The following is a 15553-nucleotide window of genomic DNA, read 5'->3' as shown; positions in this document are numbered from 1 at the left end:
TCTTGCTCACAGCTTTCAGACCTGGTTAAGAGCATTGTTGTGATAGGAATCCAGCATGCTGATACCCCTGTAATCTTTCTGCCCAACTCACAGTGCCACTTGTCCCTCTCTCTTGGCCACTCTTGTAGGGAAGGATGGACACGGGGCCATCATCTTACCAGTAGAGGGTGGCGTGCTGCACCAGGGCGTATGCATCCCCATCCTCAATGATCACCTTGCAGCTCATACAGGCAAAGCACTCTGGGTGGTACTTGAACTCCCCGGCTACCTGTGAGTAGGTGGGGAAAAGGGTAGACACACATGGGGAGGAAGTGAGTTGTCACTGCTGTTGGAGTGAAGGTAGGGGTGGGTGAAGGACCTCCCATCAAGGATCTACAGACCCCAGTCATAATCTACCTTGGCACTCCCCTCCCTCACGCTTCCAGAGAAAGGGTCAGATGGGTGCCTCCCTGTCATTTCTGAGATTGCAAAAAACTCTTTCGGTCTCAGCCATGAGAACAGGTTCCCAGAAGTAATCATCCCCACTAGAAAGGCTCATGCTCTCCTTTAAGGCCCTCATGCCATCGTACTGTGTCTCCTCCCTGCCTGCCTACCCACCCACCCCAACACTGGACTGTTAAGTCTTTGAGGGAAGGACCTTACCTGGCACTTAATGGGTACTAAAAAAAAATCTGTTAAATGACTGAATAAATAAAGGTAGAGGCCTCAGCGGATGGGAAGACCAGAAGATGAATGGCCACGGGGAACTGGAGGTACTGACAATGGACTCTGATGACCAAGAGGGGCAGAGATGGAGGAATTCACGCACCATGACAGGCCCCGTCATCAGCAGAGAGCATCCATGGCAGAACTCCCCAAACTTCCCCCAGTAGTCCTTGTGGCAGTAAAGCTTCCCATCCTTCTCGTAGTACCAGTTGGTGAGGGAATCCTGGCATTCAGAACATCTGAAAGGCAAGATGAGAACAGAAGCTCTCCCAGATCCTTGGAACTACGCTACACAGGCCGCCCCTGGCTCCCAGGTGTAAGAACAAAATGGAGGGACCTCTTTGATCCAGAGCCAGGACAAGGGAATGTTACAGTTTGCTGCTATCTTCCCAACGGAAGCCAGTCTGAGTGAACAGGACCCCAGAAACCAGCTCTGTATGACCTGCCTCCGTTGGGGGACCTCAACCTTTCTGGGTCTTGAAGCCCTTGGAGAATCTGATAAGAGCCAAGAAGCCTCTCCTGGAAAAATGCGCATAGGAGGAAAATGTGCATAGAATTTAGGTATGGGGTACATGTGTATCAAGGGTTGAAGCCTACTCACGGCCCCTGTTAAGAACCTCTGGTCTAGGGCCTCCCTGGTGGCGCAGTGGTTGAGAGTCCGCCTGCCGATGCAGGGGATACGGGTTCGTGCCCCGGTCTGGGAGGATCCCATATGCCGCGGAGCGGCTGGGCCCGTGAGCCATGGCCGCTGGGCCTGCGCATCCGGAGCCTGTGCTCCGCAACGGGGGAGGCCACAACAGTGAGAGGCCCGCATACCGCAAAAAAAAAAAAAAAAAAAAAAAAGAACCTCTGGTCTAGACAGCTATCTCGACGAATCAAAGAAGCTCAAAAACCCACCCATTACCAACAGCATCACTGATGTAGCATTCTTTTTTTAATTAAAAAAATCTTTTTAATTGACGTATAATTGATTTACAATGTTGTGCCAATCTCTGCAGTATAGCAAAGTGACTCAGTTATACACATATAGACATTTTTTAAAAAAACATTCTTTTCCATGATGGTTTGTCACGGGATATTGAATATAGTTGCCTGTGCTATGCAGTAGGACCTTGTTGTTTATCCATCCTATATATAACAGTTTATGATGTAGCATGCTTGAGAAAAATATGTTAAGCATAAAGAAACAGTCAGGCAAATCCAGAAAGGGGAGGTCATTCTATAAGGCAACTGCTCTTTACTCTTCCAAAAAGTTAAGGCCCAGGGATTAAAAAAGCCTAGAGACGCAGAAACCAAATGCGATACCTAAACCTTGTATTTGAATCTGGACGGAAAAAGAAAACAGACGAGAGTGACATTTTTGGAACAATAGAGGAAATCTGAATTTGGACTATACATTAGATTATATTGTAAAATTACTGTCAATTTTCTTAGATGTGATAATGATACTTTGGCTATATAGAAGAATTTGTAGAAGAAAAAATAGTAAAGTAATAATTAAGGGGAACCTTCAACTGACTTTTAAATATTAAGTAAAAAATAATAAAACATTGTGTGTATGTGTGTGTGTACAAAGTGGCTTAAAGTTAGCAAATGATGAATCTAGGTGACGGATACATGAGTGTTCTTTGAACTATTCTTTCAACTTTTCTATATATTTGAGAATTTTCAAAATAAAATATTGGGGGAAAAAACCAAAACCCCAATGGCACTGTGTAATACATGCATGTTAGCCCCAGGCCTCCTTTTTGCTCCAGTCACCGTGACACTCCACCTTCGGTCAGGCTGGGGGGTGTTCTTGGGCCATGTCTGTACAGACATGCTCATCCTCGCGTCTGATCCTGGCGCCCAGTGCTAAGAGCCCCTCGGCCTGACAAGCCCATCCCACCTCTTTCTTCCTAGTTAACAGACTCTCTGTTCTTGTCGTCAAGGCTTCACACCACCCACACTGGCCACATCCTTGCTTTCTGAGAGGCAGGATGGAGCTGCCTCTTGGTTTGAATCCTGACCCTGCTGCTTACTAGTTATGTCATCTTGGGCAAGTGACTTCACTTCTCTGACCCAGCTTCCTTATCTGTAAAATAGACTGCTGCGAAAATAAAATAATCTGTATTAAAGTGTAGACAGTTTGGGACTTCCCTGGAGGTTCAGTGGTTGGGGCTCCGTGCTTCCACTGCAGGGGGCATGGGTTCAATCCCCGGTGGGGAACTAGGATCCCGCAAGCTGCACGGCGGGGCCAAAAATAAAATTAATTAAATAAATAAATAAAGTATACACAGTTTCTATAAAAGGTCTAGTGCAGTAGGAACTCAGTAAGTGTTCACTGCTGTTAAAGATGATGATGATGATAATGGAAGCTCACATTATCGGCCCCTTACTGCCATCAGCTGGGTGGCTTTTGGACAACTTCTCTCAGTAGCTTTTCCTCATTGACAACACGTGACTCACAGCATCTATTACAAAGACCCACTATAAAGACTAAATAAGTTAATGCAAGAGGAAAGCCTTTTGCAAACTGTGAAGGGCAAGGCAAATGTATTATTATAGTAACTTGGGAGTAAATTGGCAAGCACTGTAGATAGAAAAGATATATATACAAGGTTCCCTACTCTGCTTTCCAAGAGCTTTATAATGAGTTGGGGAAGAGAAATTCTAATCAAAACTTGATTAACAATGCAGGGTGAGAGGCCACGATGGGGGCTTCTGCCACCAGCCATTCCCACCTTTAGCATTTCCTACTTGTCCTTTGGATGCTGAACTTCAGGGTCCTGAGAGCTGGGTCTGGTGTGAAGAGTAAGAATATGAAGTGCCCAGAAGGGCTCAGTGAGGACCACAAATTATAGGAGGTAGAGAAGACCCTGTCCTGGGCTTGCAGCTCCAACTCCTCTCAACATAAAAGGCATGCTGGGGGACTTCCCTGGTGGCGCAGTGGTTAAGAATCCACCTGCCAATGCCGGGGACACGGATTTGATCCCTGGCCCGGAAAGATCCCACATGCCGCGGAGCAACTAAGCCCGTGCGCCACAACTACTGAGCTTGCACTCTAGAGCCCGCGTGCCGCAACTACCGAAGCCCGCGCACTGCAACAAGTAGCCCCCCCCACTCGCCACAACTAGAGAAAGCCCACGCGCAGCAACAGAGACCCAACGCAGCCAAAAAAAAAAAAAAAAAAAAGGCACACTGGATAAGCTCTGAATTGGGAGGAGAGACTACATGCCCTTGGACAAGCCCCTTTCCCTCTCTGGGCTCAGTTTCCCCACCTGTAAAATGAGGGGATTAGAGTTTTCCCTAGATGATCGAAGGTTCAAGTCTCAGCACCACTTTCCCCCTAAGTGAGCCTAGGCTAGCTGCTTTACTCCTCATTTGTGAAAATGGCAACATCACCACCTACTTTCGGGGTAACAGTGAGGATTAAACTAGGTTCTGGACGGCTGTGAGGTGCCTCACACGGGGCCAGCACCAGAAGCAGGGGTTTCCTTCCTGCTGCCACCTGCTGATGTAAAGTTTCTGGGTATCTGCTTTCCTCCTTCACTGGATAGGAACAGTGTCCCACTTACTCCCGGTAGGCTCAGCACCTTGCAAAGGGCTGGCAGAGTAAGCCCTTAGCAAATGTTTCCAAAGTGAAAACGGTGGGAGTGGCAAGAACCAGCAGTCCAGGTGGGAGCACAAGAGTTCCAAGGCTCACGGTCACCAGGCCCTACCCCTCTCCTGTATGCAGGGGAGAAAAGCTGGTGCAGACGAATTTGCACCCAACTGCAGGCCTGGGCCCTGTCACACCCTCGCAATGGTATGTGTGCCGCGGGGCACAGAAGCACCAAACACGTGCTTCTCTCCATTGCCAATATCCTGCTTTTGTTTGCTGCAAGTAGCCCTGGCCAGGCCCAAGAGAGGAGGCAGGGAGAGAAGCGAGTGCAGGCACGCAGGAGACAGCCATGCCAGCCTCCTGGGAAGAACACCTGGCCAGAGAGCAACACCATCGATGCACATATCTGTGTCAAGGAATGCCTTTGACGGGCACAGCCAGCTGCATGGCCAAAGTCAGTCACCACAGGTGTCTCTGAAGAACAGGAAGGTGAACAGCTGATAGGAGGACTGGTTGTGGGTCCCCATGCTGCTTTGTCACAGAACACAAGTGGTTCCAGGCCACCGGGGAAGTTGCCAGGGTAGACTTAGAGTCCTAGCTTAGACATTAACAGCAGCTATGGTGACCTGTTACAGGAATGCTAACCATACTCTGGGTGCTGTTATGAGGTGCCTTACATGATCTCTAACCCTGACCACACCCTGCAAGGTGATAGGATCATCCCTGTTTCACAGACTAGGAGACTGAAAAGCAGGGTCAAGTCACTTCTGCAAAGTTGCCCAGTACACACATGTCGGAGCTGGGATCTGAACCAATGTGCACTTGCACCTGACGATGCAGCACGTCCACTAAGCTGGGCCTCGGGGTTTGCATCTTTGAAAACACGGAGGCTGGAGCCCTGAGAGCTCGCGTTCCTTCTAGTGTTAACACCTGCTGACACTCCTCCTTAAGCCAAAAGGACCCAACAGTTAAATGGCACAGCGACTCTCCTCCTCCGCTGAGTCCCCAGCAGGCTGGTCCCCAGCAGACTCTGCCTTTTAAGAAAAGAATCCAAAACACACTCTGGGAAAGTAAGGTGCGACTCAAAAGAATCCCACCTCAGGTTCTCAGGGGCTACGGCCACAATATGCTCTCCCCAAAGCCAAGGCTTTTTCCCAGCTTTCAATTTTTTAAAGTTTCAAGTGAAAGTTAACATCTGTCCTGGCTGCAGGCCAGAGGGCATCCATCTCAGAGGTGGTGGGGTTGATGGTGGAGCCCAGACCTGGGGTGGAGGCATCAGCCACCACACTCTCCCAGTCAGTGAGTGGAGCTGAAACCCTCCAGTCCACACGCCTTGACAACCTCCAGAACTTTTCCCGAGCACTACGGAGAGCCTGGGTGGGTACAAAGTGGACCAAACCCTGATGGTCAGTTCAGTGGGCAGCTCAGATCCAAGCTGAGGCCTTTTGAGTCAGCAGGGAACACACCGGTTAAAAAAAATAATATTTAAGAGTCTCACAAATAACTTTTTTCAAGATCTGAGTCCATATTCCTTCTTTGCCATTTACTATCTGTGTCACATAAAGCCAGTTACTTCATGACTCTTGAGCCTCAGTATCCTCATTTGCACACTGGTGATGATGAGAATTAAATGCCTAGAGATGATGAGAAACAAATGCCTAGCATGAGCCTGGCCCACAGCTGGTGCCCACGAAGAGTTCACTTTCCCACCTCCGTCTTTAATTTGACAACACCAAGGGCAAAAGGAGACAGACCCCTTGCCCTGCCATGCCCAAGCAATACGGACATGTTTCTTGGCCCAGAACCAAACAGATTTCTGGAAATAGAGACAGTCCCAAAATGAATTATTCATCTAGCCCATTAGAAATCAATTGATTATAATCAATTCCTACCAATTAGGAAATAGTTACTGTGCATCTAGGGTGTGCAAGACCAAATAGGCAAGGTGCTGGGAGAAGCCAAGTGAGATAAGACAGAGGCCTGGCTCTCAGTCACATGCAAATTCTCCAGACCAAATGTTTACAGGTAAAATTTCAACCTTATGTGGTAAAAGCAGCACACAGCCACAATTACAGTGGATTTACACAGGTTAAAGAACAAGCCCTCCCATGTCCTGGTTGAGGGCCTGGTTGGATGCTCATCCTTAGCCTCTGAATGAGCAGGAAACTGTTGGGAAGAAGCTTCTTCCAGCCCCTGCCTCTGAGCTGTGACTGGAGTGGATGGGAGAGCGGGCAGGTCTCTGCCCCTGCCTGAAAGTCACCACTGGGGATGCTACGCCTCCCCCAGGCCCAGGGGCTGTGGAGAGAACAGGGGCCTAGAGACTCTGGTCCATCAGAGCCCAGCGTTCTACCACCACAGACCCCTTTATTACCCCTCCTTCCTGCAGACCCTGTAGACTGAAACAGGCTGTCAATTAAGCTGTAATTATTATGGATATGTTGATATCCTGTTTGAAAAAATTAACCAAACACATAATGAGCCTCTGATCAGCAAGAAATAAGTGCTGCCAGAGTGCACTGATTCAGTTCCAACCAAAAGCCAGGAAGGCTGTAATAGTTTCAAGCAATTTGTGCCGTCGTGCTGCAGTTAAGGGTAGAGCCTCCGGTATTTGGAAATAATGGAAAAGAGCTTGTGTGTCTCTGAGGAGGTACATAGGTTGAGGAGCTGGGAACCATTCACCTCATCCAAGTCCTTCATTTTTCAGATGAGGAGAAAAAGAGTCCCAAGGTGGCTGCCAAATGTTACTGCTAAGCTGGGCTGGGTTAAGAATAGTTTCTCCCTTTAAACATGGGTTGCTTTAGAATACAAAGATGCACTTGTTTTCTTTAAGAGACAATGTGTAAACCAAACCCATTAAATCAATGTTGGGCATTAAACGGAAAAGCTATAAAAAGAAAAAACCTTTAAAGATGTCAGACAAAAGTCACTCCTTAATTTACCTCTTTTGTAAATTCCAATTTGAGGTGTTTTCTTACTTGGGAGGACACTTGTAACTGCATCTCACCCCCCAAGCTGGTGGCACCGGCAGCGGAAGACAGTGCCCTCTGCTGAGTGCGACCTGCCAGGCAGGGGTGCTGGGGGCACAGAAATCACATCTTTCATCCCCAGCGCCCTCTTCCCTCCCCTGCGCACTGTCACACCAGATCATGTCCCCGTGGAATCTGGTTGCGTCACTCTCCTTGCAACCAGAGCCCCAGAACTCCTGTGTGTTCAAGGCCTGGGGTCAAGGACTTAATTTGTTCCATGAATCTGGCAAGGGTCATGTTCAGGAGCCCAGGAAGTCCAGTCCCTATGCTCTGCAGAGGAGGAAACTGAGGCCCAGGGAGGCATCAGAGGGCTGCCATGAGGGCATCCTGTAGTAAAGGAGAGGGCTGATGGCAGAAGCATCTTTCTGACCAGGCAGGGACAGTGGTGATTGATGAGACTGCTACCTGGGAGAGTGGAGGGTCTGGGTGGTCCCTCCTGTGGGGCACAGAGCCCCGTGTGTGGCTAGCTCTTCAGAAGTGGCTTCAGGAATGTGGCCTCCCATTTGGGGGAGGGGGCAGCAGAGAGGGTCTATGGCCAGTCAGTCAGTCGTCCCCCCACCACCACTCCAGCTGGTCAAACAGAGTTGGGGGGAGGACTGTCAGGTTGCCCAGAGGGGCTGGGGCAGAAAAAGATAAAGGACAGGCAGACCTGGGTGGTTTCAGTGGCCTGGCCCTCAGAGGTCCAGGATGAGAGTTCATTATCTGCTCTAGCTCCTCAGAAGTTGTGTCTTGTCCCCGGAGATTAAAAGGGGCACATGTTCCTGCTTCTAAGGGAACAACCCCTCCCCCAAGCTGCCTATCCAGGATTAAGAGTAAGAGGGATTAATGAGGCCCTGGCTTAACCCAGTGGCTACTTCAAACACTTGGCATCTTGATTCCACATGGTACAACTCAAGATCATTTCCCACTGGCTCTGCAGAGGAGAATCTCTGCCATCCCTTCATATGCCAGGCACACTACGGGGACCCTTTTTCTGCTCTCTCTCTGCTTCAAGAGGAAAGCAAACCTGAGAACGATCCTGTGGGGGGTACGTGCAGGGGGAGGTGCAGCCTCCTGAGGATGAGAGAAGAAACTCAGGAAGACAGATGAGGCAGGCCAGAGAGACCCCACAAGTTAACTATGTTGAAACCAGTTGCCACATCTGTAAAATGGGGATACAAAACGTCTTGAGGCTGTTGAGAGATCAAAGGATAAAGTGCATAGCAGGATGCCTGGAAGAGTCAGCCCTGAGGACCAGTTCCCTCCCCCCTCCCTCAAATCCAGGGGTTTCCCACCACTCTACCAGGGTCCAGTAATTCCCAGAAACCGCATGGTGTTCTGCTTTTCTGCCCAGGGCACAGCCACCTGACTACGTATCCCAGCAGCGAGTTAGGGGCAAGGGACTGGGTTGGGGAAGCCAGACGGAGAAATCGACCAGGACCACGGGTGAGGGGGAGGCAGACCTTGGAACAACAGGCTGCTCCCAAAGAATGAAAACAAGCCCCACCCCAGCCAGGAATGGCTCCATTCTGGAGGGACCCAGAGGGCCAGAACCCCCCTGGGGAGTTTCTGTTGAGGGGGGGTAGGGCAGAGAGCAGAGAAAGGCAGGTCAGAGGTAGAGAGGAAGTTTCCACATCTCCCTCTGAAAAGCCCCACAGCAGCTCAGGCCTGGGGACCTGGCAGGCATGGGGGCCAGCCCCACAGCTCAGGATACTCCAAAGCCAGCTGCCCCAGTCTCACTTGCCCAGGCCTTTCCCCAGCAACCGCACTCATAGGGAGCACAGGAGCCCTTAAAGGCCAGAGGCAAAAGTGCCTGCCATTAAGAGAACAAATGTGTATAATGAGAGTGCCTACCGTGGACTGGGCTGCCCACACCCAGGCCTTGCCAGCTTCCATGCTGTTTGGCAAAACCTGCCCATCCTGCTTGTTGGGACAAATTCCTGGGCAGGCGGCACAGCCTGCAGGTAAGACGTGTGAGAGCTGGAAGAACAGCACCCTAGCTGTGCTCTTCCCCTGGAAGCAGTAACACCAAGAGCAGGCCGGGTCGGCGGCACCTTTCAGAGGCTCTTCCAGGTGTGTCTGGGAAGGAAGGAGAGGCCAAGCTCCCCAGGAGCTGCCTTCGGGGCCCACCCCTCACCTCCCATTCCCAGCACATGGGGGAAGCCTTCGCCAGCCTGGTTCTGCTTGGAAGCAGCTTCCACTGGCTTCTGCCTGACACACGGTCAAAGGACAAGTGAAATCTGAGAAGTAGATTCAGGGAGGCATCTGCCCTCCCCTCAGGACAAGGAGCCCAAAGAGGAGATGGGAAGGGGACTCGGGGCCCAACTCACCGGAAGGGGTCTCTGGAGGTGAAGTAAGCCTGGACGGACAAGTAACTCCCCATCTTCTTCCCACATCAGATACACAAGCTCAGCTGCAAACCTGTCTGGCAGGGCCTCTAGCCGGCAGTCGGCCACCATGACAGGCCCGGGGCTCCGGCACCGCTGGCTGTGGGCTGGCTGCCCGGCTCACCTCTCCCTCTGGAGGGGCCGGAGAGGTGTGAGCGCTCCGGGCCCCTTGCCCCCCAGCAGAGACCCGCAGGGGCTCATGGCTGGGATGCTGCCCCCCAGTTCTTGGAGGCTGGATGGCCCCTCAGGACTCGGGAGAAGCACCTCTCTGCGGAGGCTACACACACACAAGGATTCTTGGGCAGGGGCCGGTGACTAGCCAGGAAAGAGGCGCTGCTGTCAAGTTAGCCTTCTTCTCCAGCCCCACCCCTGCCGGGGGAAGGAGGGAGGAAGGGGAGGGGCTCCGCGCGGAACGAGGTGTGTGGTTGGAGCAGCTATTAGGAAACAGACCTTGCAGGCAAGGGGTGGAGCTGAGCTGGAGGGAGACTGCAGGCTGGCGCCGCAGACAATAACCAGGACTGGCTGGGTGTCCGTCCCTGAGCTCGGGGAAGGGCAGGGCAGGAGAGGGGGTGAGCATATCTGCCCCAAGTGTCCCCAACCTGAAGAGCTGCCCAAAGGGCGGTAACTCTGCTCAGAGGTGAAGAAAAGCACAGGAGACCAGCTCCAGGCCAAGCCACACCTCCTAAAGGGGGGCCCCTCTGGCAGGAGAGGTTGGTCCAGAGACCCAGGTCCAGAGAGCTGCCCTCTGGGCTGGCATCTACTTGGTGCTGGCACTAGGGTCCCCATTCATTCCTTCCCTCTGCCTGGCCTGGAGACCGCCACTCCACTTCTGGGCAGAGCTGCACTGCAGATGAGGAAACAAGGCCCAGGGTGTTAACTGACGCCTGCTGTTTCTCCGTGTGGCAAGCACCGTATGACACTCTTATTTCTCTGACATGGGAGTTATCTCAACGGTATACACAAAGAAAGTGAGGTACAGAGAGATTAGGTAACTTACCCGAGGCCAAAAAACTAGTCAGTGGCAGGGCTGGGATTTAAATGCAGACTCATGTGACTCTAGAGCTGAAGGTCTCAGCCCTGAGCTTCATTCTGCCTCTTCAAGGGGAAAGATCTCTTTCAAAGCCCTCCTGCAAGTAGGAGGAGCACAGAGCCTGTATCCCAGGTCACCTGTCCCCTCTCTCTCTCTCTCTCTTTCCTTCTTTCATTCATTAATTCCTAGAATGCCAGCCATCGGCCTCAGCAGGCAGTGGTGCTTCTTCCACGGTGTCCATGGTAACCAGGCTTCTCAAACTGAACAACAGGGCACGATGGAGGACAAGGCCCACGGTGTCTGTGAGGATGATTGTTCAGGGATCTGAAGTGGGGCCTGCCTGAAGAGCCCCAGCTGCAGGACTGACCAAACGAGGGCCCACCACTGGGAGAGCCCTCAGAAGACGTAGGCACGTCCAGACCTCATTGCCGGACTTGAGGGAGCGACACCAGCTCTTTCCCACCAGGCACACACTCCTCTCCACTGAAGTCACCCTGTCACTGTGACAGGAAAGCCTGTGGCGAAGGTGGTGGCTGGGTGTCAAAGGAGCCTTTTCCCATTCCTCTACTGACTGGGAACAGGGATAGTGTGATATGAGAGGGTGTTTGCACCCTGTTATAAGCTAGCATTTATCAAGCACTTAGGACATTCCAGGCCCTGTGTTAAATGCTCTGCATCTGTTATCTATCATACTTAAATGGCCAATCTACAGGGTAGATGTTATCACCCCCATTTAACAGATGATGGAACTGAGGTTTTGAATGGTTGTGTCACTAGCCTGAAGACAAACAGCTGGTAAGTGGGGGAGCTGGGTTTCAAATCCAGTAAGAGCCGGGGTTGGGACACTTTTTCTGTAAAGGGCCAGACAGCAAACATTTTAGGCTTTGCAGGCCTACACGAATACAGACTCTGTCACTGCAGCATGAAAGTGGCCATATATAAAATGTAAACAAACGGATGTGGCTCTGTTCCAATAAAACTTTATGGACACTGAAATTTGAATTTCATGTTACTTTCACGTGCCACAAAATATTCTTTTGCTTTCCCCCCTCAACCACTTAAAAATGTAAAAATCACAGGCCATACAAAAACAGGCGGTGGGCTAGTCTGCTGACCACTGCTCCACAGGCAGCACACTCAACCACACCGTTTCCGGCCTCTAATCATGAAGACCAGCCCTTGGCATTATTGCAGAACTCAGCCACGTCTATCTCCTGCCACACAGACCGCACTCTCCAGCCCCAGAGGCAGCCAGCAGGCAGTGAGCGCTGGATGAGTGCTCACCCTCACTCACCCTGTCCCAAGCCCTACATGCAGCAATTACAAGCATAAGTGAATTTTAACCCACACCAGCTGGCAGTCCTGTGATCTCCCCCTTTTTACAGAGGAAGGAACAGAGGGACAGAGAGTTTAAATCCCTTGCCTGAGGTCACCCAGTTGTACACGTGAGAGGTGAAGCCAGGATTTGAACCCAGGCTGTCGAACCTGAGCTCTACCATTGCTATGCTGGAGCCCAGCCTGGGCCCGAAGCCAGACTGTCTGGGTTTGAATACGACAAGGCACTGCACATAAGCCCTTGGCACAGAGTCTGGAACACATTAAGGGTTGATAAATGTTAGCTGCTAATATCATTAAGACTATTGTTACTACCACTATGGGCTAGCTATGTGGCCTTCAGCAAGTCGCTGCCTCTGTCTCGGCCTTGGTGAGGTCTCTAAATAGCTGCCAGCTTCAATGTTTTTCAGCCCTATGAGGTTGCAGAGGGCTCCTTGTTTTCCTTGGGCCTCAAGTTGAGTTTAAACCTCTTGAGCTGGCCCTGAGGGGATCAGAATCCTTGCCTGGGGGCCACACAAGAGCCACAGAGGAGGTGGGGCAGAGTGGAAGGGTGGGGGGAACAACACACAGTATACCCAAAGGCCGGCCCAGCTGAGAGCTGGGAGCTCTCTTTCTTCCAGCGACAGAGCCAACTATTTCTCACCAAAAATCTATTATGTTCCCCTGTAATTCGATCAGGCAAGAAGGGGGCCCCAAATTAAGTCTGGAACTAGCAAATTATCTTCTAATTGCACCCTCTGATTTCCATCTGATGAACAGAGTGCAGATGGAAGAAAATGCAAGCCACAAAGAGACGGGGCCAGGGAGCCCATGAGCATAACTCCTCTTGACATTTCACACAGCTCTGCTGTTCCAGTGGCAGTGAGTCGGTGTCTAGGAATGCGAGCAGGAGGCTGCAGGCGCTCTCCATCCCCCCTACTCCCCTCACAAAGGACTCAGTGGGTGGGTGGGTGTGTGGGTAACTAGTGTAAGGACCTCTCAGTGCCATAAAACTGCCTCCCCCTGGAAGAGGTGCGGCCGCCTCCCCCAGTGCTGACCTGAAGTGGAGGCCCCTCCAAGGTGGAGTCCACTTGACCCCCATAAATCCAGACCGCAGGAGGAACCGTGAAGGATGCGAAACCACCAGACGTGAGAAGCCGCTGGCCGATCAGACCCAAGCGTGTGGCTCCTCAGGGCCAACTTCAAAGGGCTCCAAACCCCCCAGAACCGGGAGGCGGGAGGTCACAATGGAGGCTGTACTTCCAACCCCTGCCCCTGGATACTGGTTCTGGGTGGAAAGCTGCTCTTCTAGGTACCAGAGCAGCTGGCACAGGATTCAGAGGCTGCAGCTGCCAGAGGCAACTGCAGGGATCCTTGGACTGGCAGTGACGGACGGGATAAGATGGCAGGGGAGGTACTAATCTCCTGCACATTTCACAAGTTGGAAACCTGGCGGAGAGCCCAGCAAACCGACTCCTCGGAACCAGCTGAGACACTGGGCTTCAAGGCGGCTGCGAGGCTGGCAAGGACAGCCTTCAGGGCCAGCGGCCCCAAGTGAGTGCTCTGGGGAGCAGTGGTGAATGAATGAATCACCCCAACCTCTTCTCAGAAGGCAGTTCTGGTCGGATAACCTGAAGCCCAAGGAACTGTGTCTGTGTGGGGCCCTCTATTGGCCGGGAGGACTCCATCCAGGGACGGGAGCTCGGGGACCTTGGAAGGGGAGTGGCGTCCTCCCCATCTGCTGTTTTTCTTGCCTCTGCTCCCCCTCAATTCCAGCTCACTTTCCATACTACAGCAGCAGTCAGATGAGGGTCCCAGCAAGTCTACTGCTAGAAATTTTGCCCAGAGAAATATTCCTACAAACGTGCCAAGACCTGTGTCCAGCATGGTTTCATGCTGAAAGATGAGGAACAATCCATGTGCCCATCAGCAGGGATGGGCTACATGCAATCTCACTTCCATGTGACAGAATACTACGCAGATGTTAAAAATAATGAGGTAGTGGCCTCCCTGGCGGTGCAGTGGTTAAGAATCCGCCTGCCAATGCAGGGAATACGGGTTCAAGCCCTGGTCCGGGAAGATCCCACATGCTGTGGAGCAACTAAGCCCATGCGTCACAACTACTGAGCCTGTGCTCTAGAGCCCATGAGCCACAACTACTGAGCCCATGTGCCACAACTACTGAAGCCCGCGCCTAGAGCCTGTGCTCCGCAACAACAGAAGTCACTGCAATAAGAAGCCCGCACACTGCAAAAAGAGTAGCCCCCGCTCACCACAACTAGAGAAAGCCCGTATTCAGCAACTAAGACCCAATGCAGCCAAAAAATAAATTAATTAACATTTAAAAAATAATAATAATAATGAGGTAGACCCTAGGGTTCTGAAACAGAAACTGTCCTGGGTAAGGGGTTATGTGAAAAATCCAGGTATTAGAGAGAGTGTGCAGTATGATCCCACCGTTTCCAAAGTCTATGCGTGTAATCCTTAGAGACCACCTGGCAGACTCTACCATGTGGCTGTTGGTTTCTCTTCAGGGTAGTGAGACAAGCAGCATGGAGGAAATAGCATGCATTTTCTACCTTTTGATACTGCTTACATTTTTTCTTACACTTAAGTGCTGCTTTTTAAAATGATAAATGGACAAAAACAAACAGAAGTCCTGGGACCTCCCTGGTGGTCCAGTGATTAAGAATCCACCTTCTGGGCTTCTCTGGTGCAGTGGTTAAGAATCTGCCTGCCAATGCAAGGGACACGGGTTCGAGCCCCAGCCCAGGAAGATTCCACATGCCGCGGAGCAACTAAGCCCATGCACCACAACTACTGAGCCTGAGCTCTAGAGCCCACAAGCCACAACTACTGAGCCCACTTGCCATAACTACGAAGGCTGCGTGCCTAGAGCCCGTGCTCCGCAACAAGAGAAGCCACAACAATAAGAAGCCCGTGCATCGCAACAAAGAGTAGCCCCTGCTCACCGCAACTAGAGAAAGCCCGCGCACAGCAACGAAGAGAAAAAAAAAAAAAGCAAACAAAAAGAATCCACTTTCCAATGCAGGGGATACGGGTTCAATCCCTGGTCAGGGAACTAAGATCTCACATGCTGCAGGGCAACTAAGCCTGTGCACCGCAACTACTGAGCCCGTGAACTCTGGAGCCCGTGCACCACACCTAGAGAAGCCCGTGAACCACAACTAGAGAAGTCAGCTCACCGCAATGAAGAGAAACCCACATGCCACAACAAAGACCCAGTGCAGCCAAAAAAAAAAAAAAGTCCCATGGTTTAGAATAAACACCTTCTCACGTGTTTTTCCTAGTGCTCCTGTCCAGAGGCAAAGCCTGCTTGGGTGCCCTGCACTCGGGACCCCCAGGGCTCTCTCCGGCTTCCCTCCTGGGGTCACCACTTTGGCCACCTCCTGCCCCACTCTACTTCCTGACCCGGCCACGTAGGCTCTCCCTGGCAGTCCCAAGCCTTTGCTCTCTTAGCTCCTGCAGCCAGGAGCTGGTATCTGTCTCCTCCTTTTTTTTTTTTTTT

General features: G+C 51.5%; 1 protein-coding gene across 3 annotated transcripts in view; it reads right to left on the bottom strand.

Annotated features, from left to right (window-relative positions):
• Positions 1-15553, bottom strand: part of LIMK2 (LIM domain kinase 2) — a 54663-nt gene that overhangs the window by 14365 nt on the left and 24745 nt on the right. The window contains exons 1-3 of one of the 3 annotated variants that reach the window (XM_082641414.1): positions 9624-10046; positions 809-944; positions 159-268 (exon numbers count right to left, since the gene is read on the bottom strand). In XM_082641414.1, coding sequence (XP_082497540.1) covers positions 159-268; positions 809-944; positions 9624-9676 — 299 coding nt within the window. In that variant the 5' untranslated portion in view covers positions 9677-10046. Of the gene's footprint in view, positions 1-158; positions 269-808; positions 945-9623; positions 10047-15553 lie in introns of those variants that run through there. The other 2 variants (XM_082641413.1, XM_082641415.1) reach the window with 2 other exon arrangements.

This window comes from Mesoplodon mirus (genome assembly GCF_964341445.2).
Source record: "Mesoplodon mirus genome assembly, chromosome: 13".
NCBI lineage: Eukaryota > Metazoa > Chordata > Mammalia > Artiodactyla > Ziphiidae > Mesoplodon > Mesoplodon mirus.
Note: the sequence above shows the minus strand (reverse complement) of the source record. Positions and strands in the feature narration are given on the sequence as shown.